Below are 26,164 nucleotides of genomic sequence, written 5' to 3' on the forward strand. Positions count from 1 at the left end.
CTCATTAACATGACCCAGCATTTCAGGAATCCACCTTTGTTACTGCAGGAAGGCGCTTCTCGGGGATAAGGCAGGGAGACATGGCTGAGAAGAAAAGCAAGAGGGACTCTATTGGGATGGATGAGAAGGGATGCCGAACCAACAATGGGTTTGTCCAAAGCGAAGACATCCTGGAAAAGGACCCGGATCCAGGCAGCCCAACGGACGGCCCGCAGCCCTGCTCCGTGGGCATCCTTGGCCCCGGGGAGCTCGACTTCAAGGACATCCGGCCCTACGCGGGGATGCCCAAGGAGGTGCTGTTCCACTTCTCGGGCCAGGCCCGGTACCGCGTGCCCCGCGAGCTGCTCTTCTGGCTCACCGCGGCTGCCGTGCTGGTACTCACGGCCGGCACCATAGCCATGATCGCCGTCTCTCCCAAGTGCCTCGACTGGTGGCAGGCCGGACCCATGTACCAGATCTACCCCAGATCCTTCAAGGACAGCGACCAGGATGGGAACGGAGATCTTAAAGGTGCCTGGGGGAGAAAGTGTCGGGTGGGGGCCAGGATGGGGTGGGTTTGTGGCATTCTCTGTCCTTGAAACCGAATTATTATGTCCAGGTTGTATGGTAAGCACAGTCCGGTAGGACTGGTCACACTTTGTGATGTTTTTAAAAGCCATTTAGCAAACACCAGAAATTCTTCCCATATGATGGAAGACTGCCTGGAGGCCCTTGGCCTCCCCCCGCCCACACACACAGACCACAGTTATTTAATTTACTTCTCACTAAGCACTATGCTTGGTTGGTCATCAGTTCTGACTTCTTACGTAGGGGAGGGTTCCTCCTGAAAGTGTCCTGCTCCTGTGCACTTTATAGCCGATCATCTCATGGTGGCAGCTCGGAACTTCTTTGCCATCACATGTAGTGGCTAGGGGGGCAGTCTAGCCGAGAGTTTCTTATCAGTGAATAAAACGTAAGTAGTGCCCTGACTGATATCTGGCTCAGTGGACAGAGCGCCAGCCTGCGGACTAAAAGGTCCCAGGTTCGATTCCGGTCAAGGGCATGTGCGGTGGTTGAGGGCACATCCCCTGTAGGGGGTGTGCAGGAGGCAACTGATTGATGTTCCTCTCTCATTGATGTTTCTAACTCTCTATCCCTCTCTCTGTAAAAAAATCAATAAAATATATATTTTTTAAAAACGTAAGTAGTATTTCAGCAAAATATTGTGATATTAAAAAGTATAGTCTGAGTCTTTAAAGCATAAATGCTGAGAAATGAAGGAAAGGAAAAAAGGCATAGCAGTGTGCTGGTCTTTAATTGAATTAAAGGCTATTTAAAACAATATATATATATATTTATATTATATTATATTATATTATATTATATTATATTATATATAAAGTAGAAGTAAAAATTATATTTTAAAGTTACACTGATAATCTCCTAGTGAGTTAAGTGTAGAATGACCTTATTTATTGTTTAAATTATTGTAAAAATATAAATTAAGCCAGACAGCAGGTATAAACTGGAACTGTCCTGGGGAAATCTGTTGATATGGTCACTCTAGTTAATGGTGGCAACGAGAAATAAATAAACTGGCCCTGGCCTCGCAGCTCAGTTGGTTAGAGCATCATTCCAATACACTAAGGTTGTGGGTTTGAATCAATGAATGCATCAATAAGTGGAACAAAAGATTGATGTTTTCCTTCTCTCTCTCTCTCTCTCTCTCTCTCTCTCTCAAGTCAATTTTAAAAAAAAGAAACTAATAGGCTTTTAATTTTATTTTATTTCAATTTAATTTAATTTAATTTAATTTTATATGGTTGTTTCTGATAGTGGTATTTAGTTTAAAGAACAGAAAACAGAATGGTTATTTGACGGAGTGTGGCGAGTAGAAATGAGCTTAATCTAACCTTAAAATAATACAAATAAACTCAAAATCTCCAACTTTTCTTTTGTACACTTATATCACTTTCTCTCTTTTTAAAAATTGTCCTATATCTTCACTAATTGAAATACTCTTAGTCCTTCAAGATGCAGTTCAGACCCATTTCCTGCATTCATGTTTATTTCCTCCCTCTAATCCTTCTTCATTGGCGTGCTGCCCTCCCCTCCCAAGCTCCTACTGGGCTTTGGACTTTGATTGTGGCACCTTCTGACACTGCCTTGTCATGGGCTGGGTGACTTCGCTTCCACACCCCTCCACCCACTCAACTCCCTAAACCCTAAGATACATTGCCCACTTCCTGCTTCTCCCTTTGTAACTGTATTCTAGACACAGTCTTTCCCTCACCTGGCCCAGCCCATGCAGAAGTAAAGCATAACTGTGAAGCCTTTTCTAAGCTGAATGGGCAGAGGTGAAGGAGCAATCACCATGAATTTATATGGAAATTATTAAGCATCCCCAAACCCAAACGTAACTTATCAAATCATACTAAGCAACACATAAAATCTAAAGTAACACTAACATATAGTAAAAGCAGAGAAAAAAAATACTATCTACAGGGCACATCTTGCTAGCAGAGGCACAAAGTAGAGATAAAATGCAGATGCTCAGACACAGTTCAAGGCTATGGGGCTTGATGCTGGGATGCCGAGCGTAGTTCCCTGGAAGGGGCTTGGCAGGGCCATTCTCAACTGCTCCTGCTCCCCCCACCTCTGTAACAGCTGCTGCAGAAAATGCTAAACACACTTTTTCGCTTTTCACCTTTTTTTTTTCTTGAAAGTGAAAATCCTCTTCGATTTCTTTCAGTTAGCAAAAAACAGGTATTAATGTAGATTAAAAAAAAAAAAAAAAAGCAGAGTAGAGCCATGGGACTTGGGGGATACCTGTATGCCCCATTCATCTCTTACATTAGCTATTTCCAATAACTTTTTCTTGAAGAGCTGGCTGCTTCCTGTAATCAGTAGGCATTGATCATTGAGGTTGAGGGGCTTCTGTGATTATTTGAAGAAACCATTGTAGGTTTCAGTTTGGTTTTGGTGATTGCCTTCTGTCCCCTAGACCAGAACGTGAATCTGGGATCCCTTTTTCACTCCTGGTTTGTGTCTGTCCAGTCCATTGTTTTTGTCATCTTGTTCCTTTGTGCCCATTCTTCAGATTTATCATACTGTTGTCCTGACTTAAATCAAAATCCTTCTGCTGCCTGTTGACACTGTGAGGTCTCCGAGTCACCCACATGGGGGAACTGAGGCACAACAAGGACAAAAATGGGCAGCCTGCGACAGGGGAAGAGCCCCATGCCAGAGGCAGGTGACTGTGTTTGGGGCACAGTGACCTCTGGCTGCAGTGTGACACTGACAAGCTCTGATGGTAGGAGGCTTATAGAGGTCCCACTGAAAGTTACTGGAGATTGGATACTAGACAACTCCTGAGTCTACATTTAAAACTCTGAATTAGAAGCAAGCAAGCAAACAAACAAACAAACCCACCACAGCCCTAGCCAGTTTGGCTCAGTGGATAAAGCTTCGGCCTGTGGACTGAAAGGTCCCAGGTTCAATTCTGGCCGAGGGCAGATGACCAGGTTGCGGCTCAATCCCAGTAGGGTGTGTACAGGAGGCAGCCAATCAATCATTCTCTCTCATCATTGATGTTTCTATCTCTCTCTCCCTCTCCTTTCCTCTCTGAAATCAATAACCATATATATATATTTTAAAAACCACCATACTATCTGCTAATTACCCTACAAGATTCCAAGTACAAAGCGTTTCATTCCCGCACTTCTTATCAGCCAAGTCTAGAATTCCCATCTGTGTACATTCTCGTTGTCAGCACTGTCCAGAGGAAATATAATTACATATGTAACCTTACATTTGCTAGGAGCCACATGAAAATGATTTTAAAAATCAGGTGAATTATGTTAATAATGTACTTTGGTTAATATTTCAACATATAAACACAATAAAAATATTAATGAGATTTTTGACATTCTTTCTTTTCATACTAGGTCTTCAAAATCCAGTGTGTTTTCTATTCACAGCACAACTCAATTCAGACTTAGTCACATTCAAATGCTCAATAGCCCAGGTGACAAGAGGCTCTCACACTGGACAGCGCAGCTTAGACGAAGGGATGCTAAGGGGCCATGTGTTATTCTTCTCTGTTCTTTGGCAGTTAGCCCAGCATGGGGCCTAGACCAGGTGCTCAAAAACCATGTGTAGAATGAATGAACAATACTGTATCTTGGTTTTAAATGTATAAAATGAACAAGCCACAGACAGACTTCATGTTATTGTAGCTATGTGCAAGGTTAAAGGTTATTGCAGAAGACTAATTTGCTGCTGTTTGTAGAACTAAACCTTGCTATTTGAATTTTCACTCCAATTCGAATTCTGTCTCAATAAACATATTTTGATGTTAAGCATATTCCTTTAATTTTTAATCCTTCAACCAAAACACCCAAACTTTATTTACTTATTTTTTCATGGACTGGATTTTTTTCTTCTTTAGGTATTCAAGATAAACTGGACTATATCACAACTTTAAATATAAAAACTGTTTGGATTACTTCGTTTTATAAATCATCCCTTAAAGATTTCCGACACGCTGTTGTAGATTTCCGAGAAATCGATCCCATTTTTGGAACCATGAGAGATTTTGAGAATCTGGTTGCAGCCATACATGACAGAGGTAAACCAAACGGACTTTGGGTCAGAGGGGTGGGGTTTGAAAAAAGCATTTCCCTAAATGCCTCCGTAAAGCCTTTTTTTCTTGCCTGTCGTGTATTATTCAAATATAATCTTTACCTAACATTTGAAACATTTTCATTCATTAGGTTTAAAATTAATCATCGATTTTATACCAAACCACACCAGTGATAAACATGCTTGGTTTCAATGGAGTCGTACCCGGACAGGGAAATATGCTGATTATTATATCTGGCATAACTGTTCCCATGAAAATGGCATAACCATACCACCCAACAATTGGGTAAGTACCAACTTGGTTTCTAAAATAAAAATGATCAGATCTTCGGGGATTAAACTGGATATTTATAAAGCCCTTTTAAAGAAACACACACACACACACACACACACACACACACACACACACACACAATTAATAGGTATAGTTTATGAGAAGGGGAAAGTTTCCCAAACAAATAAAAATAAGGTGCCCAAGCCTCCCAATGTCATTTGGATTTCTGATTTCATTGTAGAGCTAGTGCATTCTTGTAGATTAAAACCTACACTCTCTATTAGCCTTTCCTTCCCTCCTTCCCTCACTCTCACTTTGTCCCCCTTAGATTCCATGCCCACTAGTTTCATAAGTGTCTTGCTATGCTCCAGACCCCCTCGCCTTTCTGACATTTTGCCTTCTCATCCAACAAAACTCTAGCCACAAAGAACCCAACTCTCCCTTTTCTTTCTCTGAGCCTTTGCCTTTGGAAGTAGCACACACCCATTGTCCCCATCAGTCTCTTCCGGAAGTCCAACAGATCAACGCCCTCCCTCCTCTGCAAACATCCTAAATGCATTCTCCCTATCTTATCACTCTAAGCAGTAAATTCTGCTGTTCAAACAGAGAACAGTAGCCAGCAAACCTGCCTGCCTCCACTCCCACCCTCTTAATCACTTCTTTTGCAATAGAGGTTACCAGATTTACACATAAAAATCCAGGAAGCCCGCCCTGGCTTTTTCCTCATTGTTCTCCAGATTCTTTCATGTAGTTTTATTCTGTGTGGCTAATACAATTTCACTGTGTAAGTATTCTAAGATTTACTTACCTACTCTTTAGGTAAGTACACACACACACACACACACACATATTAGAGGCCCGATGCACGAAATTCGTACAAGAGGAGGCCTTCTCAACTATGGCTGCCTCGATCCTCTCTCCCACCTGCAGCGGCTGCCTCCACCCTGAGGCTGCAGCCCTGGCTTCATCCCAGCTAATTAGCATATTATACTTTTACTATATATTTAGCTTCATCCCAGCTAACTAGCAAATTACACTTTTAATAAACATCATTGATGTTGAGAGGGAGGGAGAAGGAGAGATGATGTTTCTATCTCTCTCTCCCTCTCTGAAATCAATTTATATTATAGAGGCAAATAACTCAGAGTGCAGTTACTGAGGGCAGGATACCACATGCTTAACTCTACAAAGATAATGCCAAATTGATTATCGATGTGGTTGTACCAGTTTATATTCCTTCCAACAGCATAAAAAAATACATATTCTCATTAATTGCTGGTACTGCCAGACTTTGTAATTTTTACCAAGTGAACATAAATTGGTAACACATTAAAGTCTTTTTTAAAAAATATATTTTATTGATTTTTAACAGAGAGGAAGGAAGAGAGATAGAGAGCTAGAAAGGTCGATAAGAGAGAAACATCGGCCAGCTGCCTCTTGCACATCCCCTACTGGGAGTGTGCCCGCAACCAAGGTACATGCCCTTGACCAGAATCGAACCTGGGACCTTTTAGTCCGCAGACCGACGCTCTACCACTGAGCCAAACCGGCTTTGGCTGACGTCTTAATTTTATATTTATCTAATTGCTAATGATGACTTATCTAATTACTAATACTGTTGAATATCTTTTCACATATTTATTCACTTGAGCTTCTGTTCCTGTGAACACCTGTTTATGGCTTCCCTACCCCTACCCTCACTTTTTTGTTGAATTGCTGGTCCCTCTGAAATGGATTTGTGTAGTTCTTGTATTCCGAATACTGATTCTTTTTTTCTCGGTTATATATATTGTAAATGCCTTATCCTACTTTGTGTCTATGACCCCTAGGTGGGCTATGAGGTGAGCTGGCAAGGGTATGTTTCCTCAAAAAGCAGCAGCCAGTTATTACCATAGAAGTGTAGACCCACTGTTATTAGGTCTTCCAACTAATAAAAAGAAAACAACGCATGCAGTATTTGACACTGTACTGATTCCCTCTTTCTGGGAACTCACATCCTCGGCTCCATGCCATGACTCCCCTGGTTGACTCTACTACATGTCCCACGCCTTCTTCTCAGTCTATGCCAAGGGTCCTTAAATGTGAGAATTCCTCAGGGCTCTGCCTTGGGACATTTGTTCATGTCATGCTAAAGAGAACATCTGGACATTGAGAAACACAAAGATTTTGCAATACATCCCACCATGTTTGGGACATTAGGACAGTGGGTGGCATTTTAGGAATTAATTTGCCTAATCCTCTCCCTGGAAGGAAAACTCTAGGGATTTGTACACTCAGCCTGGGATGAGGGTCAGGGAAGGCAATGATCACTTTTTTTTATGGGCACTACCATCATATGAATGATACCAAGTAACTGATTTGCTATTTTCTGTTTGCTAGCTAAGTGTATATGGAAATTCCAGTTGGCACTTTGACGATGTACGAAACCAATGTTATTTTCACCAGTTTACAAAAGAGCAACCTGATTTAAATTTCCGCAATCCTGATGTTCAAGAAGAAATAAAAGTGAGTATAGACATCTACTCAGACTTCTCTGTGACCTGAAGCTTAAGTGGTTATCTGATACACTTTTATGTTGAGCAATAACTGTGCGGGGAATATCAAGTTGTGTCGTTAAATTCTGGGATTAAGGAGTCTCTCAGATATGCTAGTGGCACCTTCCTTCCTTTAACCCAAAATAATCGAAATGGGAGGAAGGCAGAAACACCTGGTACCTACCTACCTGAGCTCTGAGTTGCTCATCACAGGGTTGTTTGGGTGGTAGACAAGCAGGCAATTACAATGAAGTGTGCTGAGTGACCATGACAATGGGAAGTAGGAGTGCACAGGGAAGGCACCTAACCTAGGTGTGGAGTGACGTAGGGGGAGAGATCAGGGGATGTTTTTCAGATGAAGCAATGCTAACTAATGGACGAGGACAAATGAGCCAGGTTGAGAGGCATGGGTGGGAGTGTTTCAAGTAGAGAGAAAGCATGGAGAATGGCACATTAGAAGTGTTAGGAGTTTTCCAACATGGCTGGACATGGCGTATAGAGCGGGAGCTTGATTCAACAAGACTAGGTCTGAGCGGCATTGAAGGTTGTGGTAAGGCTGTGGGTGTAAAGGGTCTTAGAAAAATAATACTTGATCTGCATTTTGAAAAAATAAATCTGGCTTTGGAGAAGAGGGAGTAGAGCAGGTTTGGAGACAGAGAGAGGCCAGGAAAGAGGGAGGTGCAGTCATCAGGGAAGAAAAGCTGGGCGTTGGACCAATGAGGTGGTGTGGGTTTGCAGAGAAATCATCAGCACTTGGAGAGGAGTCTGGTGTGATTCCTGGATTTGGATTTTGAATACTGACTGGGGGATGATGCCATTTCCTGAGATGGGAGACACAGGAAGTGGAGGGGGTGATGTCTTAGTTGTGTAGAGTTTGTGCTCTCTCTGTGAGACATCCAACTGTTAGGTCAAGGAGCTCAGGGAAATGACTGGTCTAGAGATAGAACTTTGGGACTTGTTGACAGATGGATAATGTCTGCAGAGGTCAGGGAAAGAGCTAGGCTGGCTGTGATGAGCAGGGGTCAGTTGCTACTTAGCTCGAGCTGGTTGTCGTTATGTGGGAATGAGGGCTAGGTGTTGGTGGACCTTCCAGTAAAAAACAACAACAACAACAAAAAATCAGAGTAAGCGTCAATCTCTTATTTGACAAACGGAAAAACGAAGGCCTGGAGAAGTCAAGTGGGTGAATTGGTAAGTGTGCCACAGGGTTCCCCTTCTGCTGCCACCACTTACTTTCTGTATGACCTTGGCCAAGGTATCCCATCTCCTTGGGCCTCAGTTCCCTCGTTGGTAAAATAGAACTATAGTAGTACATACCTCACAGGGTTGTTTGGGGATAAAAGGGGTTGACTTTTGTAGCGCATGTTGGACAATGTATTCTTTATTACATAAGTACTTGTTAAGTAATAAGTGGGTAGATAAATGAGTAAAGTGATGTGAAATGAAGAGAAGGTGTAAGATGGAACCTCAGGGAGCTCTAAAGGCCTGTTGAGCAGACAGACCAGGAGGGACAAACCCGGAGCAGGGCGTCCTGCAGTGAAGGGATGTATTTGTACAATAGAAAAAGAGGCTAGTCAGCAGTGCCAAACATGGCGGAGAGTTCAGGAAGTTTAAAGACCAAAATGTCAGTTGACTGTAGCAGGAATACCTCGTTTACCTCACAGACACCCTGCAGGTGGGTTTTATTTTATTTAAGGTTTAACGAGGGCATGCTGATGCCCTAACTCTTGCAGCTGGGCGGTAGGGGCGGTGGGATGGTAGCTCGAGGTTAGCTCATATTCCAGAGCCTGTGGTCCTTCCTCTACTCCGGCTCCTGAAGGACTTAGCAAGAAATTTTACCAAGACTTCTGAGCAGCACTGTGGTCAGTACCCACCTGCCCCACCCCTGCCCCCCGCCCCCTGTCCCATTGCCTATACTCACAATATAGTTTTCTCTTTGTATATCCTAAACTTTAAAAAAAATATAAATTTTATTGATTTTTTATAGAGAGGAAGGGAGAGGGGAAAAGAGTTAGAAACATTGATGAGAGAGAAACATCAATCAGCTACCTCCTACACACCCCCTACCGGGGATGTGCCCGCAACCAAGGTACATGTCCTTGTCCGGAATGGAGCCTGGGACCCTTGAGTCCACAGGCTGACGCTCTATCCACTGAGCCAACCCAGTTAGGGCTCTCTTAGACTTTCTCATTCCCTCTTAACGATGGATGACCTGGGGTTTATGTCATTATCAAAAGGAAGTCTTAGAGATCATCACATATAAGAGCAGAGCTTCTCTTTCCCAAACCTGGCTTTTTAGGAAAGGTTTGGCTCAAGGTTTGGGGAATTTGGATACCGATAATGCTGAAATAATTCCGTTTTTACTCAGAGCAGTGAGTTGCTTAAGGAGAAAAGAAGGAGCAGGTGCCTGGTGTGATGTCATGGGAGTGAGACAGGAATCGGGGACACAGTGTACTATCCCCAGAGTCCTGTGGCACCTACCTGGCTCATCAGGTCCTGGCAGAACCAGGCTCTGGGCCAGTTGCCCCACCCGGTACTCAGGGAGAGCTTAATTGGAGTAAAAGAGGCTTAGTGATTAAAACCTGGTGCTCTCTTTTTTCACCTGGTCAAGAGCATAAATAGCATGAAGCAAATCTTTTTCAACAGCACATTTTGGATTCTCTGAGTGAAAAACCTCAGCATTTAAAATGACTCAAAAATAAGCATCCAGCTTTTGCTGTTTTGCTTCATCAAACAACGATAACATCTCTTACTGGACTACAGTGAAAACCCCTGCAAGGCCATCCACCTTTGCTGGTGCACACATTTCTCATTCTTTCATTTCGGGCCAACAGTTAAGGAGGCTGAGGGCGCCCAATAGGAAAAGGACCCACTAGTCGCTTTATCCCAGGAAATCAGTGCTCAGAAGCTTCATGCTTACAGCATCTTGGTGTTTAATGGTTTCCACATTTTTGTCAGGGGCTGCTTGCTTGGCTGGATTATAGCTCTTTGTGCTCCCCCCACCCCGCCCCATATCCTGTCATTGTTCCCTCTTGTAAAGAACAGCGCCATCTGGAGGTGGGCCCTGGTTGTGTGGAGTCTGAAGTTTCTACAAATTTGGGGTCGTCTTAAAATAAAAAGACTGTAAAATTAGGTGCAGAGAAATGAGCATTTAGAAGGAGGAAAGCTGTGGGAAGAAGGGGCTCGTACAAGTGAGGGGGTCTTTAAGTTTGGACCCTAAAGCGTCCTAGATCCTGTTCTACGAATGAGGTGCCTCAATATCCGTTGACTTCTCTAGCTCCGTCTCTAACCATCTGTCCTCACTTCTAGTCATCCTGCAGTGCTGATTCCTGGGCAAATCTTACTGTTTCACACTCTTGTATTACCTTGTTCCTCTCCTTGAAAGCTTTATCCTGGCTCTGATTTAATTTTCTTTTTTTTTTTGCATTGCAAGTTGATTGTCTAGTTGGGGGTTCTAAAATATTCTAAAGACAGACCTGTCGGTTGTATTTTGCTCATGGTTGTAGTTCCAGAGCTTGGCTAAGTGCCTGGCCCAGAGTTGTAACTCAAATACTTATTATTTTTTAAATCCTCACTCAAGGAAATTTTTTACATTGATTTTTAGAGAGTGGAAGGGAGGGGGAGAGAAATAGAAACATTGATGTGAGAGACACATCAATATGAGTCCCGACCAGGATTGAATCTGCAACCGAGGTACGTGCTGTTGGCTAGAATCGAACCTTGGGACCTTTAGTCCTTGGGCCAACTCTCTATCCACTGAGCCAAACTGGGCAGGGCTCAAATACTCATTAAATGAATAAATTTGGTAAGAAGTAAAGGTGCTACCGTGTTTCCCCCAAAATAAGACCTCCTCCGAAAATAAGACCTACTTACAAGTTTCCTTCTGAGTGAAATATAAAGCATTCCTTAGGCTAAACATGAGAGATTTGGTCCACTGATTCTGAAAGAAATAGAGCCACAAGAAATTCACCAGGAAATTCAGGAATTGGATTGTTATGATGATGTTCCAGAACAGGCGTCTTCAAACTACGGCCCGTGGGCCACATGCGGCCCGCAGAGGAGTCTGATCCGGCCCGCCAGGTTTTTTGGGCAGTGAGCACAGCCGAGGTGTTACAGTAGGAATTAGTAGTTCATATAGCCCTCCAGCTCTCTGAGGGACCGTGATCTGGCCCCCACTTTAAAAAGTTTGAGGATGCCTGTTCCAGAAGATGATGACATGATTGTCATTGAATAAATGAGTAAATTCTTTATACTGTAGGATTCACAGTTTGTCTGGTCTGTATTGACAACTACTGTACCGTATACAGGTAATAAATTTCCTTTATTTTCATTTAACAATAAATGTGTACTGTATTCTTCTTCATGGAAAAATAAGACATCCCCTGAAAATAAGACCTAGCGCATCTTTGGGAGCAAAAATTAATATAAGACACTGTCTTATTTTCGGGGAAACAGGGTAGTAACAACAAATTTGTGGGTTTTGTGCTCAAAAGAAAAATTCCACTGGGTAGTACTAGCTTAAAGTTATTTAGGTCAACTATGTCCACACTAAGGATTGTCAGCAGCCGAGCCTGCATAGATTTGGAAAACTTTTCAAGTTTTCAAAATGTCACTCTTAAGTGTATTGACCTCAGCAGTATGAACCCTTCCATTTAGCCAATAGACACCTTTTTTTTGAGCCCCTTGAGTTTCAGCACCCTAGAGATTCCACACTCACATGTAGATATAAGAAACACTTCAGCAGTGGTCGCCAACCAGTGGTCCGCAGATCGCTGGTGGTCCATGAGGTCTTGGCAACCACTGCTTCCAACAAGTGATTTTGGGGCTGATCCTCATTAGGGTTCTAAGGCTCTGTTCCTTTCAGCAGGTGAAAGTTGGCTACTTAACTCTAACACTTTGAATCGCAGGTGGTTCTGCTCTAATATGAAACCTTCAATTCAGTAAGGGGTGAGCCACGAGCAATGTGGGGAGAGCCACTCACTGTCCTGTCACACAGTGCTGGAATAGGCGAGGCTGCGAGGGGATGCCTCATGGTGGGAGGTGGAGCGGAGAACTATGCCCTCTGCTTTTCAAGAGCCTCGTCCTCCCAACTGCCCCAGTACAGGCCAAGTCAAGTCAGTTTCTGCCTCCACGACTGGTTCATGCTGTCCACTAACAGTCCACAATGTTCTCCTCCTTCCCCCTCCCCCTCCCCCTCCTCCTCCTCCTCCTCCTCCTCCTCCTCCTCCTCCATTGATTTTAAAGAGAAGGAAGAGGGAGAGAGAGAGACATTGATGTTCATCAGTTGGCTGCTTCCTGCATGCCCCCGACTGGGGATTGAGTCACAACCTGGGCATATGACCAGGAATCAAGCTTGTGATCACCTGGTGCATGGGACAACACTGTCAACTGAGCCACACAGGCAGGTCCAGAATGTTCTTCCTCATCTCACTCCCTGATAGAATCCCACCGGCCACATTCAAACACTAGCTCTTCCTTCTCTGGTAGTACCCACCCACCCACACACATTAAATACAATCTTCTTGGAGCTCCAACAGCCAGGCAGAAAGAGAACTCTCCTCTTTGGAGGTTGACCTGCGCTCAGCCTTGCATTCTTAGGTAACCTGTGTTCCCCAACTATTCCGTAGATGCCTTGTAGGTGTCCCATCAGAACCACACCACATCCGACTCATCTGGCTCTCTGTGCTTCCTTCTTTAGCGCAGGAAGGACTGTTTCTCTAAGGGCCGTGCAGTGTGTCAGAGGCCAGGGAACTGGAAATGAAGCAGCCTTGCCTCAGGGATCTCCCGGTCTGGTGGGAGGGCCATTCATGACCGGGTGCTTCACTGGTTATATTTTCTCTCAGTTTGGAGTCATTGTGAAGAAGCCCAGCATGAGGAAGATATGGTCCCAGTTTCTCCTGAGTCCAACCTTTCATTTTGAATGGGTTCTTTAAACTTTGCAAACATGCTTATAACATCAGTTACAAACGTCACATTCGGAATTCAAACATGAGGGAAGCATGGGAGTCTTATACATACAATTTTTGAGTTCATTCTACTGAGACACTGCTATGCTAAATAGATGGAAACACACTACGAGTGCTTGCATCTTATCTTTTTTTGGGGGGGTAGGGGGTGGAATGGCTGCTTTATTAACAGACAAGATCCTTATTAAACATTGTGATAATGTCTGTAATGTAACCTAGTGTTTTGCTTCTTCATCTTAGGAAATTATACAGTTCTGGCTCTCAAAGGGTGTCGATGGCTTCAGTTTCGAGGCTGTTAAGTTTCTTCTAGAAGCAAAACATCTGAGGGATGAGATCCAAGTGAATAAGAACCAGACCCCGGTAAGGTATCCCCCTTTTCTGAAAATGCCATGCGTGCTTTTCCTTTTCAGCCGGAGACACCAGCTACCAGAGATGCGTTCTGTCCTGTCTGTAGGAAGCGCCTTAAATCATTTTCTTTAGCAAACCCAGAGGAATTTCAAATGCATGTGACCTGATTGATGCTCCCTTCCCCTGGTTCGCTCAGGAGCCAGGGGCCCTATGAGGAATCCTTCGGTGACAAGGGTCCTGAGGGCGTGGACAGTGTGGACTCTACCAAGGGCCACCACTACTCACTGCAGTTTTGGCATCTCACTCAAGCCCCCCAGGTGCTGTTGTGGCCATTAAAGAGCACACAGGTGGAAGGGTACAGCATTAACACATGCTGAGAGTCTATTGCAGGGGTGAGGGATATCCAGCCCGAGGGCCGTATATGGCCCACAAAATCATTTGGTCTGGCCTTGCCAAGGCATTAGGGATGAGGTAAATGTTTGACCCAATAGAGCAAGCTAATTTTTTAAAAATATATATATTTTATTGATTTTTTTTACTGAGAGGAAGGGAGAGGGATAAAAATTTAGAAACATCGATGGGAGAGAAACATCGATCAGCTGCCTCCTGCACCCCCCCCCCCCCCCCCTGGGGATGTGCCCACAACCAAGATACATGCCCTTGACCTTGTTTGGGAATCAAACCCGGGACCCTTCAGTCCGCAGGCTGCCGCTCTATCCACTGAGCCAAACCGGTTTTGGCAAGCAGGCTAATTTTTAACTTGATAACTTTGTATGGCCTGTGAGCAATGTTATAAATACCCAAATGGCCCTTGGCTGAAAAAAGAAAGGTCCCCCCACCCCTGGACTATTGTATACTGTGTGCTGTTTACTTAGGAATACCTTATGAGAGTGGTTTCATGATCCCCATTTAGCAAATCTTGGAGAAACGAATTTATCAGGATGAGAGGTGATAAATGGAGTTACAACCAAGCCTTAGCTCACTACAGAATCTGGGCTCTCTGTGGTGCTCCACCTGTGGTTCTCAACCTCCAAGCCTTCCCCCTTCCCCCCACCCCCACCCCCCATCACTGATGAGAGATACTAATCACATGCCACTCTCTTCATCTGGTCCACCAACACTCTACAGTCGCTCTGTTTTCAAGGCCAAGTAGACAGCAGTCCTGAAATGCATTTCAGAATAATGGATTTGTATATTTATATAATGGAATGTCAAAGTAAATGCATTACAGTGACACATAGCAATACAGGTGAATCTTAGCAATGTAATGAATAGCAAAAAATATCTAAAATTGCTGAAACCGGTTTGGCTCAGTGGATAGAGCATCAGCCTGTGGACTGAAAGGTCCCAGGTTCGATTCCGGGCAAGGGCATGTACCTTGGTTGCGAGCACATCCCCAGTAGGGGGTGTGCAAGAGGCAGCTGATAGATGATTCTCTCTCATCGATGTTTCTAACTCTCTCTCTCTTCCTCTCTGTAAAAATCCAATAAAAATATATTTAAAAAAAATATCTAAAATTATCATACATAGCATGAGGCCCTTTTTATAAAGTTAAACAAGTGAAATTCATATGGATATCAAGTGTATCATCAAGCTTTTGTCCTAAATTTATGGGTACTATGACTTCATTAAAACAAACCAATTACCTAAAGAGAAGTTGGCTGTGCATGGGCTAATTATGACAGCACTTCATGAACTGAAGGTTATAATTGTCTCTCTTTTTTTCACACGTGACTTTCAATAAGAAGGGGGGAAAGGTGTTAAGGTAGCCTGTGGTCCCAAGGGGGAAGCACTTATCCTTGAAGAAGAAATCTCAAAATCTTGGTAATTAATAATGAGATGTCATAGGAAAGACATTTGCCAGTCTTGACAAATGATCAGAACAATGGTATTTGTGTGCTACCCAAGAAAAATGTAAAGATTATGTAATTTCAGGAAGAGACCTGAGATTCCAAAAACACCTGTAAGTTCACCTATTTTTTAAAAAAGGGTCCACTGAATCAATGGTAACTTCAGGTTTGGATTTTCCAGGTTGTCCATGTCCATCCCAGGACTTACAACCTTGGCTTGTGTTAGATATAAATTCTTCTTTGGATTCTAGACTATTTAACCTTGGGAAGGCATAGAATATGTACCAGGAAAAATTTCGGAAACTCTGGAGAATATAACAGTGAAAATAAAGGCTAGAAGTGGTAAAACAAACAAACAAACAAAACAAACAAGTTTATTATAAATACATGCTATTAATACTCCTGCATAAAGAGCAGATAACATATAGGTATAAAAATGAGCTCTGTAATCATTAAGATAATTGGCTTTCTTTGTCTTTAAAAAGTCTGGAGCATTTAGGACAGTTAAATGTTCCAGAGGAGCATCTTGTTAAATACATTTGCTACCAATGTTTAGATGATAATTAGAATTTATTAGATTTATAGTTAATAATTAAGTATCAAGTGAAATACTAACAGTCATGAATATTCTTTACCCACAAAACCCTTTGAGCATTGGAAGTGCTAGAGACAATCTGTATTCACATTATTGGACGTGGGGAATGGTGGTAACTGTGCTGCCCTCTTTTCAAAGGACACAGTCACACACTACGCAGAGCTGTACCATGACTTCACCACCACGCAGGTGGGAATGCACGACATTGTCCGGAGCCTCCGGCAGACAATGGACCAACAGAGCAGGGAGCCTGGGAGATACAGGTAACAATAGGACGTGTGTCCTTACTTCCTGATGCAGCAGTTTGTCCTTTATATCCAGGCATTCTCAGGAGGTTCAAGTTATAATTGAACAAACTTGTGTAATTGCAATCTACATATATAAAAGCCTAGGTAGGTTGTCTGACTATTTGACCATCTGACCAGTAGCTATGCTGCGCACTGACCACCAGAGGTCAGATGCCCAACGCAGGAGCTGCAGTGACTTGGCAACTGAGATTCTCAAGTGACGCACTCGGAACCAGAGAGGAGGGAGTCTGATTCCAGGGTGTGTCACCCAAGAACTGCCCTCTTGCAATCCAGGACCCCGTGGCAGATGTCAGAGAGCCAGAGTCGGTCTGATCCCCACAGGCCAGGCCGAGGGACCCCACTGGTGCACGAATTCATGCAGCGGGCCTCTAGTGTATTATAACTCAGGCCGGGGCCTGTTATATTCTCTTGTTGCTTAACTTTGCTGATTTTCAGTTTCCTCTTTTGTAAAATGCTAACCATAGTACTTACTATTTCACAAGAACTTTGTGAAAATTAAAAGATAATGTTATCTAAATGTTACCCATTATTATTATTTGAGCTGTTAGTATCCCTATACAGTATAAATCCAGTGTTTCAACTAAACATTAGTAGATCACAATGGTTAGGGACATGCTTTGGAATTAGATGATCCTGAGATGGACTCCTGCATAAAGGCTGTGTGACTTTGGCCTGATTAGTTACACATAAGTCTCAGTTTTCTCATCAGTTAAAAGGTCATAGTCCTCGCTGGTATGGCTGAATTGGTTGGAGTGTTGTCCAGTACACTGAAAGATGTTGGGTTCAATTCCCCAGTCAGAGTACTAACCCAGGTTGTGGGTTTGATCCCTGGTCAAGGACCTAGGGAAGACAACCAATTGATGTTTCTCTTGCACACTGATGTTTCTCTCTTACTCCCTCTCCCTTCCTCTTTCTCTCAAAATCAATGGAAACATATCCTTGGATGAGGATATATATATATAAAAAGTGATAGCCACATCCTTAGAAAGCTGTTGGGATATTACATGAGATAAAGTATATGAAGCATTTAAAACAGTGCTTGGCACATACTAAACAAAATAAACTTAACACTTACTAAATTTGTTTAATCACTCAATAGAATCAATAGGAAAGGAGTTAAAGAAATTTCTCCTAAAGTTGGTCCTCTGATTACTATCCCCATTTTACAGAGAAGGAAACTGAGACTCTAAGCATGGAGGCAATGGTCACACATGTAGTGATGGCATGGGAACTGAAACACTTGGGTTCCAGACATACTTGTTTATTACCACAATGACTCAAACAGCTAAAGCCAGCATTGGTGTGGGTCATTTCAGGCCAATAACTGAGTGTGCCTTGGTACAAAAGTGAGACTTTACAAGGATTCAAATACAAGGCATGTTTTTAGGAAACTCCCCTCCCCTTACCTTATATGTAGATATATCCATAACATTCTCAGGAGAGTGATGAGAATTGCCAATCTTCCTGGAAGTGACTGAGTTTTTTATTAGACTAAAAAGAACAGTATTGAGATCTAAAGGTTTTAACTCGTAGACATGGCCTTAGTATTAGGCAAGTCTTTGGGTTTATTACAGTGAGAAATTGTCCAGGTAATCCAGCATTTATTTTTTGGCCATCTGGCTTTTTCTAGTGAGTCCCAGACTAATATGGTTAATAGTATGCATTCATCACCCACATCTTGTTAATCAGATGTAAGCACGTTCCTAGGCCTGAAGACATTGTACACTGCCAACTCTCACAGGTTCATGGGCACCGAAGCCTATGGGGACAGCATTGACAGGACTATGATGTACTACGGGCTGCCTTTTATCCAAGAAGCAGATTTTCCCTTCAACGATTACCTCACAAGGCTAGACAGTCCTTCTGGGAACAGTGTGTTTGAGGTTATCACATCCTGGATGAAACATCTACCAGAAGGAAAATGGCCTAATTGGATGGTAAGTTCTCATGCCCAGCTCTGCATATCTGGTGCTGGTGAGCATCTGGAATAAGTTACCTCTAAAATGAAGGATGTTTGTCTCCTAGCGACCTTCACCTTTCCCTTACTTGGTGATTGATTGAGCTAGTCTGACCGGGTTCTGACCGGGTTCTTTTCATTTGTCTTTATTCTTTTCCCGGGTTCTCAGGCTATACTCTCAATTGATCTGTCTTCAAGTTTGCTGATTGCTCTGCCAGGCCAAATCTGTCGAGCCACTCTACTGCATTTTTCATTTATTTTGCTTTTCAAATAAAATGCCTACTTGGTTTTTTCATTATTTCTCTTTATTGATATTATCTATTTGAAGCATTATTCATCATGCTTTAAAAAATTCTTTAGATTTCGTTTAGCTCCTTGAAATGTATGTATCATAGTTGATTCAAGTCTTTTTTCAGTAAGTGCAGTGTTTGGGTTTTCTCAGCCACATTTTCTTTTTTTTTTTCTTTTTAAAAAATATATTTTATTGATTTTTCACAGAGAGGAAGAAAGAGGGTTAGAAATATCGATGATAGAGAATCATTGATCAGCTGCCTCTTGCACACCCCCTACTGGGGATGTGCCCGCAACCAAGGTACATGCCCCTGACCGGAATCGAACCCAGGACCCTTCAGTGCGCAGGCTGTCACTCTATCCACTGAGCCAAACTGGTCTTGGCTCAGCCACATTTTCTATTGAATGCTTCTCCTCTCCTACCCTCCCCCCACTTATGGGTCATACTTTCCTGTTTCTTTGCACTCTTGTTTTTTATTATTATTTTTTTTATTGTTGTTTTGAAAACTGGGTGTTTTAAAAAATGTAATGTGAAAATTCTGGAAATTATGTACTCCCCTCCCTAGTGGTTGATACTGTTTAGTGACTTTCTTGGATGAATTCTCCCAAATCTGTCTTCTTTGTCGTGTGGCCATGCCTCTGCTTATCCAGCTTATCGGTCACCTAATGATTGGAGATTCTTTAAATGCCTTGAAACAGTGAATCTCAGGTCTTCCCTGGACATCTGCACAGTCCTGTACATCGTGTAGCCTTCCAAATTCCAGGGATATGCCAGAGCCCCTACGGACATCTCATTCACCAGCCTTTAAGTTTCTCAGCCAGTCTCTAGTCTCTGGTCAGCCCCTTGGCAGGTGTAATGCTGAACAACTGCTACTGGTTGTTTTGGGTAAATACTCTGGGGAAGAGGCAGAAGCAACTTTGAATCTGATCAGATAAAGAAAAAAAGTCCCAGCTGCTAGAGAGGTCAGTAATCATTTTCTACAGGCGAAGCTTTCGGCAAATTCAAAACCTATTCCACCACCGCTACTGTAGTTACAAGTCTGTTGTTTTCAAGACGATTGTAGATCTGAGGCGAGGGGCATGAAATCAGGGCAAGTTAAAATGACATAAAGCTTGCCATTCCAAGATCTACTAGTGGCTGTTTTCCTTGGATTTTTGCAAGCCTTTAGTTAATTTGCAGGGTTCTGATTTGCCAGTTCTCCTTTTATGTGACTTTTGGAAATCCTTACTGCACCATTACAGAAGTGCCCCCAATCCACAGATTTCATAATGTAGTTTGAGCACTTGTTTTTTCATACACAGAGTCTCCGATATCAGAGGTGACTGGGACCTCTCAATCTGTGGGGGGCCCTGTACTCTGTCCACTGCTGTGAACTATTTGCAGAAAAGTTATGAAAAAGGAAGTGCCCTAGGCTTGAAAATCAATGTTTCTTGTCAGATACTCTTAAGGTAATGAAAAGAATAAACAAAGGCAAAATTTGACCTAATTTGTCCTTAAAAGTAGAAATACACTTTACAGTGGCCTATAAAAGGTCATTGTAAATATAATTTTAGTACATCTAAAGGAAAAAAGAAACTTCCCTTTCCTTGAATTGTAGCAACTAAATTCCTATTATCAGACTCAAGTTCAAAGGCTGGTTCTGCCTCATTCCCTGACTTGAATGGATGATGAAGTTTCTCAGGGCCCATTTCATCATGAGTTATGGTATATGGAAGAGTTGTTAGGCGATTCAAAGAACTCTTCAATAAGGATTAGATGTTACAATATGTAATTGGAACATTTAACATAGAAATATGCTATGTAAAAACAAAACTTTACAAAAATTTTTCACATGGCTTATTTACAGTTCTTTTAATTTAAAATTAGTTTTTGAATAGTTCAAGTCACAGATATCAGTTCTTGTCCCACCCTTGTCCCTTCCACCTGTTCTGTCCCCATCCTGCTCTCTATGGAAAGCATTTTTGTTTCTTTTCATGTCAATATTCTTATCCAAATGTGTAAAATTACTAACGTGCACCCTCCTGAATCTTACAATTTGCAATATCACTGGGAAGTAAATTAGTTTGTTGGTCATAATGGCCAAGATGGTGAACTGATCAGTTAAGCAGCAAGTAGCAGGTTTGGGATTGAAATCCAGGTTTGCTGATATCAAGGATCCATGGAAAACTGTGTATAGAGTCGTGTTATTAAAAATATGTGCCTGTATACAGAGTTGTGTTCTTATAAATATATGCCTTTTAGATTGGTGGACCGGACAATGCTCGGCTGACTTCCCGTCTGGGGAAAGAATATGTTAACATCATGAACATGCTTGTGTTCACACTTCCTGGAACTCCCATTACTTACTATGGGGAAGAAATAGGAATGGGAAATATTTTAGCCACAAACCTCAACGAAAGCTATAATGTCGTAAGTTAATATAATTTAACTGTGCTCCATACCATATGCTCTCTCTCTTTTTTTTTTTTTTCCAAATCAGATAATTTACTATTTCTTTTTCACAGCTGAAAATTATTTTTCTTTTCTTACTCTAAGATAGGGGTGTCGAACTCAATCAGAGAAGGGGCCAAAATCTAAAATCCAGCCTAAATCGCGGGCCGAATGGTTTACTGAACAGTCATAAACTGTCATTGTGATGGAAACGCAGCGGAGTGCAGTGATGACAGCGCGGTGCGGGCCACATTGCAAAGCCTGGCGGGACGGATTTGGCCCGCGGGCCTTGTGTTTGACACATGTGCTCTAAGACAGTGAGAATTCTTAGCTTTCCAGGCTGAGGAGCTTGTAAAATGAGACACACAACTGGCCTATGAACCAGGAGGTCACAGTTCGATTCCTAGTCAGGGCACATGCCTGGGTTGAGGGCTCAATCCTCAGAAGGAGCTGTGCAGGAGGCAGCTGATCAATTATTCTCTCTCATCACTGATGTTTCTCCCTCCCTCTCTGAAATATATACAATAAATTTACACACACACACTCACACACACACACACACACACACACACTCACTAATAAAAGCCTCACGTCATCGCAAGATGGCCCCCCCCCATATCATCACAAGATGGCCACCACAAGATGGCCGGCAGGGGAGGGCAACTGGGGTGAACAGGCCAACAGGGAAGAGTAGTTGGGGGCAGGGGGGATCGGGCCAACCGGCAGTTCGACATCCCCCGAGGGGTCCCAGATTGGAGAGGGTGCAGGCTGGGCTGAGGGACACCCCTCTTCCCCAGCGCCCCCACTCCCTCTCCCCCCCTCCATGTGTACCTGGCCTCTAGTAACACAACTGAATTTCTTGTGTAGACCCTAGGAATCTGCATTTATTGATTTGAGAGATATTTGTTCTTGTATGTGCCCTGACTAGGGATTAAACCAGCAATGTTGGTATATCAGGATGACCCTCTAACCAACTGAACTATCCAGCCAGGGCCAAGAATCTGCATTTTAAAGATGCTTCCCAGCTAATTCTTAGGCACAATAAAATCTGAGAACCATTTTTGAGTTTGGAATATTACTCATTACCCTCTACATGTCTAGGAACGTCTATTTATAGTGCTTGTCTATATTGCTAGATCTCACTTGACCATAGCACAAGATTCTTCCTGACATTTAAAAAAAAAAAAATGTTTTTTACTTCAGAGAGAGGGAAAGAAATACCAATGATGAGAAAATCATTGATCGGCTGCCTCCGGCACTCTCTACTGGAGATTGAGCCCACAACTCTGACCTGACTGGGAATCGAACTCTGACTTCCTGGTTCAACCACTGAGCAACACTTCTGACTCAACAAAAGTAGCACACAGCCTCACACTTGGGTGGCTTTTATTATTTATTTTTTAAAAATGTTTTTACTAATTTTAGGAAGAAGGGATAGAAACACCGATCAGTTGCCATCTGCACACCCCCTACAAGGGATTGAAATGAGCAACCAGGGCATAAGCCCTTACCAGGAACTGAACCTGTGACCTCTTGATGCATGGGTTAACACTCAACCATTGAACCATACTGGCTGGGCAGGGTGTTTTTATTTTGCTTTTGTCTGAGGCTATGGCTTTCATTTTGTTCTGAGTAGATGAATAATCTTGAACCTATAATTTGTAAGATTAGCTTTCAATTGTATCAGATCCAATTTCCCTAATGGAAACTTCCCATTTCAGCTCCTAAATTTGTGTGTGTGTGTGCACCAATAGTGCAATTAATCATGCTGGATAGAGAGGATAGAATTTAGACTCACTTGTACATGGCTGCATATGTGAATTCACCATATCAGCACTATATCACAGAATGAGTTGGTAATAGCACGTTTTGAAATTCTCATTACTCAATTTTTTAAAAAAGCAGCAGAGTGTAAACATGTATGAAAGTTTAGTTAGTATAGTCTATTCAAACTCAAGATGACATGAACTGTTTTCCACTTTAATGGTTGTACATTGAATGTTAACAAATTCAAGTATAGGTATAAGTAATTACGAAGTCAATAATGGCCAAATTATATTTCACTAATTAATCTGACCACTGTTTTCTCTGTACGGTTGTTGACACAGGATACCCTTCTCTCAAAGTCACCAATGCAGTGGGACAATAGCTCACATGCCGGTTTTTCTGAAGGCAATCACACCTGGTTACCTACCAATACAGATTACTACACTGTAAATGTTGCTGTAAGTATCAATGAAAATTTCATGCTGATTCCAGAAACAGGAAATGAGTTTCTATGCTAATAACATATACTAGAACCTTAACTGATGCTATTTATTTTTAAAACGTTTTAAAATTGATTTTTGAGAGAGGAAGGAAGAGGGAAACATCAATGTGAGAAATTGAAACATCAATTGGCTGCTCCTGCACACCCCCTTCTAGGGGTCAAGCCCACAACCTGGGCAGGTCCCCTGACCAGTAATTGAACCCGCAACCTTTTGGTGCACAAGTGGGCACTGAACCAACCGGATGCATGGGTCAGGGCCTGATACACATTTCAAATCAATCACATAGACTTCTCTTACAGCTTTCAAGTCATGCTTTTGTGAAAATACAAATTGGCAGCATTTGAACTATCATACAGAATATGCAACTCTTCATTGGAAAGACCAAGGGCTTTGAGATATTAAGGAAATTTTATGAAGGTCTGTCAGCAGGTCTATCCTCCCTTCTTTCCTCCCCTTGAGGAAGGGGTCCGATCACTCAGGGTAATGTGGGCTGCAGAGAAGCCTGTGTACCCGGAGAAACTGAAGACATGAACCACCATTGACAGGCAGTAGCTGTTCTAGAAAAGCACACCATTTGGTTTTTGCCGATTATGGTGATCAAATTTGCCAAGTTCAGCAAACAAATTTCCTAAATATTGTGACTATTAAAATAAAAAATTCAGTTCCTGTGTCATGCTAGCAACATTTCAAGTGCTAAGTAGCTAGTGGCTACCATACTGGACAGCACAGATATAGAAAAGATATAAAACATTATATTTTTATTTATTTATTTATTTTATTATTTTTTAAAAATATATTTTATTGATTTTTTACAGAGAGGAAGGGAGAGGGAGAGAGAATTAGAAACGTCGATGAGAGAGAAACATCGACCAGCTGCCTCTTGCACATCCCCTACCGGGGATGTGCCCGCAACCAATGTACATGCCCTTGACCGGAATCGAATCGAACCTGGGACCTTTCAGTCCGCAGACCGATGCTCTACCGTTGAGCCAAACCGGTTTCGGCTAAAACATTATATTTTTAAATGGCTATTACAATTTTAACGGTAACCATTAGAAGAATAGACATAACTGTATAATTTCAAAGAACATTAGAAGGGAAAAAATGTCATAAAGATAACCAATTGATCCAATAAAAAGCCAAAAAGGAAGAAAATAAAAAGTAAGTTAAAGAGAAAATTAGGCTACAGCATTATGTCTAAGCATATGGTGACCACAAATATAAAAGATAAGAATACTCAGATTAGAGCAATCTAAAGACAAAATCTGACATAAGACATGACTAAACCCAAGGACCCAGAACTAAATACAATGGTCTTTAGCCAGTTTGGCTTTTTGGACAGTGTTGATCTGAGGACTGAAGTATCACGGGCTCGATTCTAGTCAAGGGCACGTACCTTGGATGCAAGCTTGATCTTCAGACCTGGTTGGGGATGTGTGGGAGGGAACCAATCGATGTTTCTCTCTCTCTGTCTCTTCCCCTCCCTTCCACTCTCTCTAAAAATTAATAGAAAAATATCCTTGTGAGGATTAACAACAAAAAAAGAAAATATAGACACTGAGGACAAATGATAACCAAAAAAAAAGCTTGCCTCCTGGCTATACTTATCAAAAGAAAAAATGCATAATACCTTTTGACTGAATAATTTTATTTGTAAATATCTGTATCTAGGAATATTTGTACACAGCAAAGAGACATGGATCTCTACTGAAGCATTGTTTTTAATAGCAGAAGACTTTAGAAATGATTTAAATGTATCAACAATCAGCTGGATCATTTATGGTTAATTCTGCACAATAGGCTAATATACAACTTTTAAAAAGAATAAGGGAGATCCTATGTGTGTTGATATGAGACCACCTCTAACATATACTAAGTAATACAAAAAAGTAAGAATGGTAACATGCCACTATTTGTGTAAGAAGAAAAAAGTATATGTTTGCATAGGCACAGAATGGCTTATTTCATTATACATAAAATGAAAGAATATGTAAATAGCAACAGTGTCTATCTCTGAGAAAGGGACTGGGAAACTAGGGGTTGGTATTGAAGAAAACCTTTTTATTTTATATGTTCATATACGCTTATAATTGAGTTTTATACTGTACACATGCATTTCCTATTTAAAAAAGTAAAGTTACCAAAAGCAGGTGTGAAATATTTAATAGCAGACAAAATAGAATTCAATATGAAAAGCATTGAGAGAAAGGCAAATTTTAGAAAACAGATAAAAGAGCATTCCACTACAAATCATGAATCTATGTATCTACAATAACTTCAAAATATATAAAACAAGTAAGTACTGTGAGAAATGCAGGGAAACTGACAAATCCACAATTACCGAGAGACACTTCAACATACTTCTAGTAACTGGTAAATCGAGTAGACAAAAATAATGTTTAACAAAAATAATGTTTAACAATTATCGGGCACTTCTTATGCTTTTTCATGCAATATCTAATGCTATAGAAAATGTTAATAGTAATTTGACAGGTCATATACATATAGCATATACATGTATCATAAATACTGTTATACCTGGTAAACAGAATAAATGCATTTTAAACATCCATTAAATATTCACGAAAGACTACACATTAGGCACCTGCCCAAACAACAATCACCAAAACCACCAGTCAACATGGCTGGCAGGGGCATAATGAAATGAACATTATCACTGATTTGGCAACAGCTCTGATAAAGATTTGGCATAATGT

At 41.8% G+C, this 26,164-nt stretch overlaps 1 protein-coding gene across 1 annotated transcript in view; it reads left to right on the forward strand.

The window, feature by feature from the left end:
* The window catches only part of SLC3A1 (solute carrier family 3 member 1), a 27,928-nt gene continuing 1,764 nt past the window's right edge, over positions 1–26,164 (forward strand). The window contains exons 1-9 of the mRNA XM_036435189.2: positions 1–510; positions 4,430–4,609; positions 4,755–4,909; positions 7,277–7,402; positions 13,638–13,757; positions 16,329–16,453; positions 18,240–18,435; positions 20,989–21,156; positions 23,286–23,402. Coding sequence (XP_036291082.1) covers positions 81–510; positions 4,430–4,609; positions 4,755–4,909; positions 7,277–7,402; positions 13,638–13,757; positions 16,329–16,453; positions 18,240–18,435; positions 20,989–21,156; positions 23,286–23,402 — 1,617 coding nt within the window. The 5' untranslated portion in view covers positions 1–80. The remainder of the gene's footprint in view (positions 511–4,429; positions 4,610–4,754; positions 4,910–7,276; positions 7,403–13,637; positions 13,758–16,328; positions 16,454–18,239; positions 18,436–20,988; positions 21,157–23,285; positions 23,403–26,164) is intronic.

The sequence above is a fragment of the Pipistrellus kuhlii genome, unplaced genomic scaffold (assembly GCF_014108245.1).
Source record: "Pipistrellus kuhlii isolate mPipKuh1 unplaced genomic scaffold, mPipKuh1.p scaffold_m20_p_13, whole genome shotgun sequence".
Lineage (NCBI taxonomy): Eukaryota > Metazoa > Chordata > Mammalia > Chiroptera > Vespertilionidae > Pipistrellus > Pipistrellus kuhlii.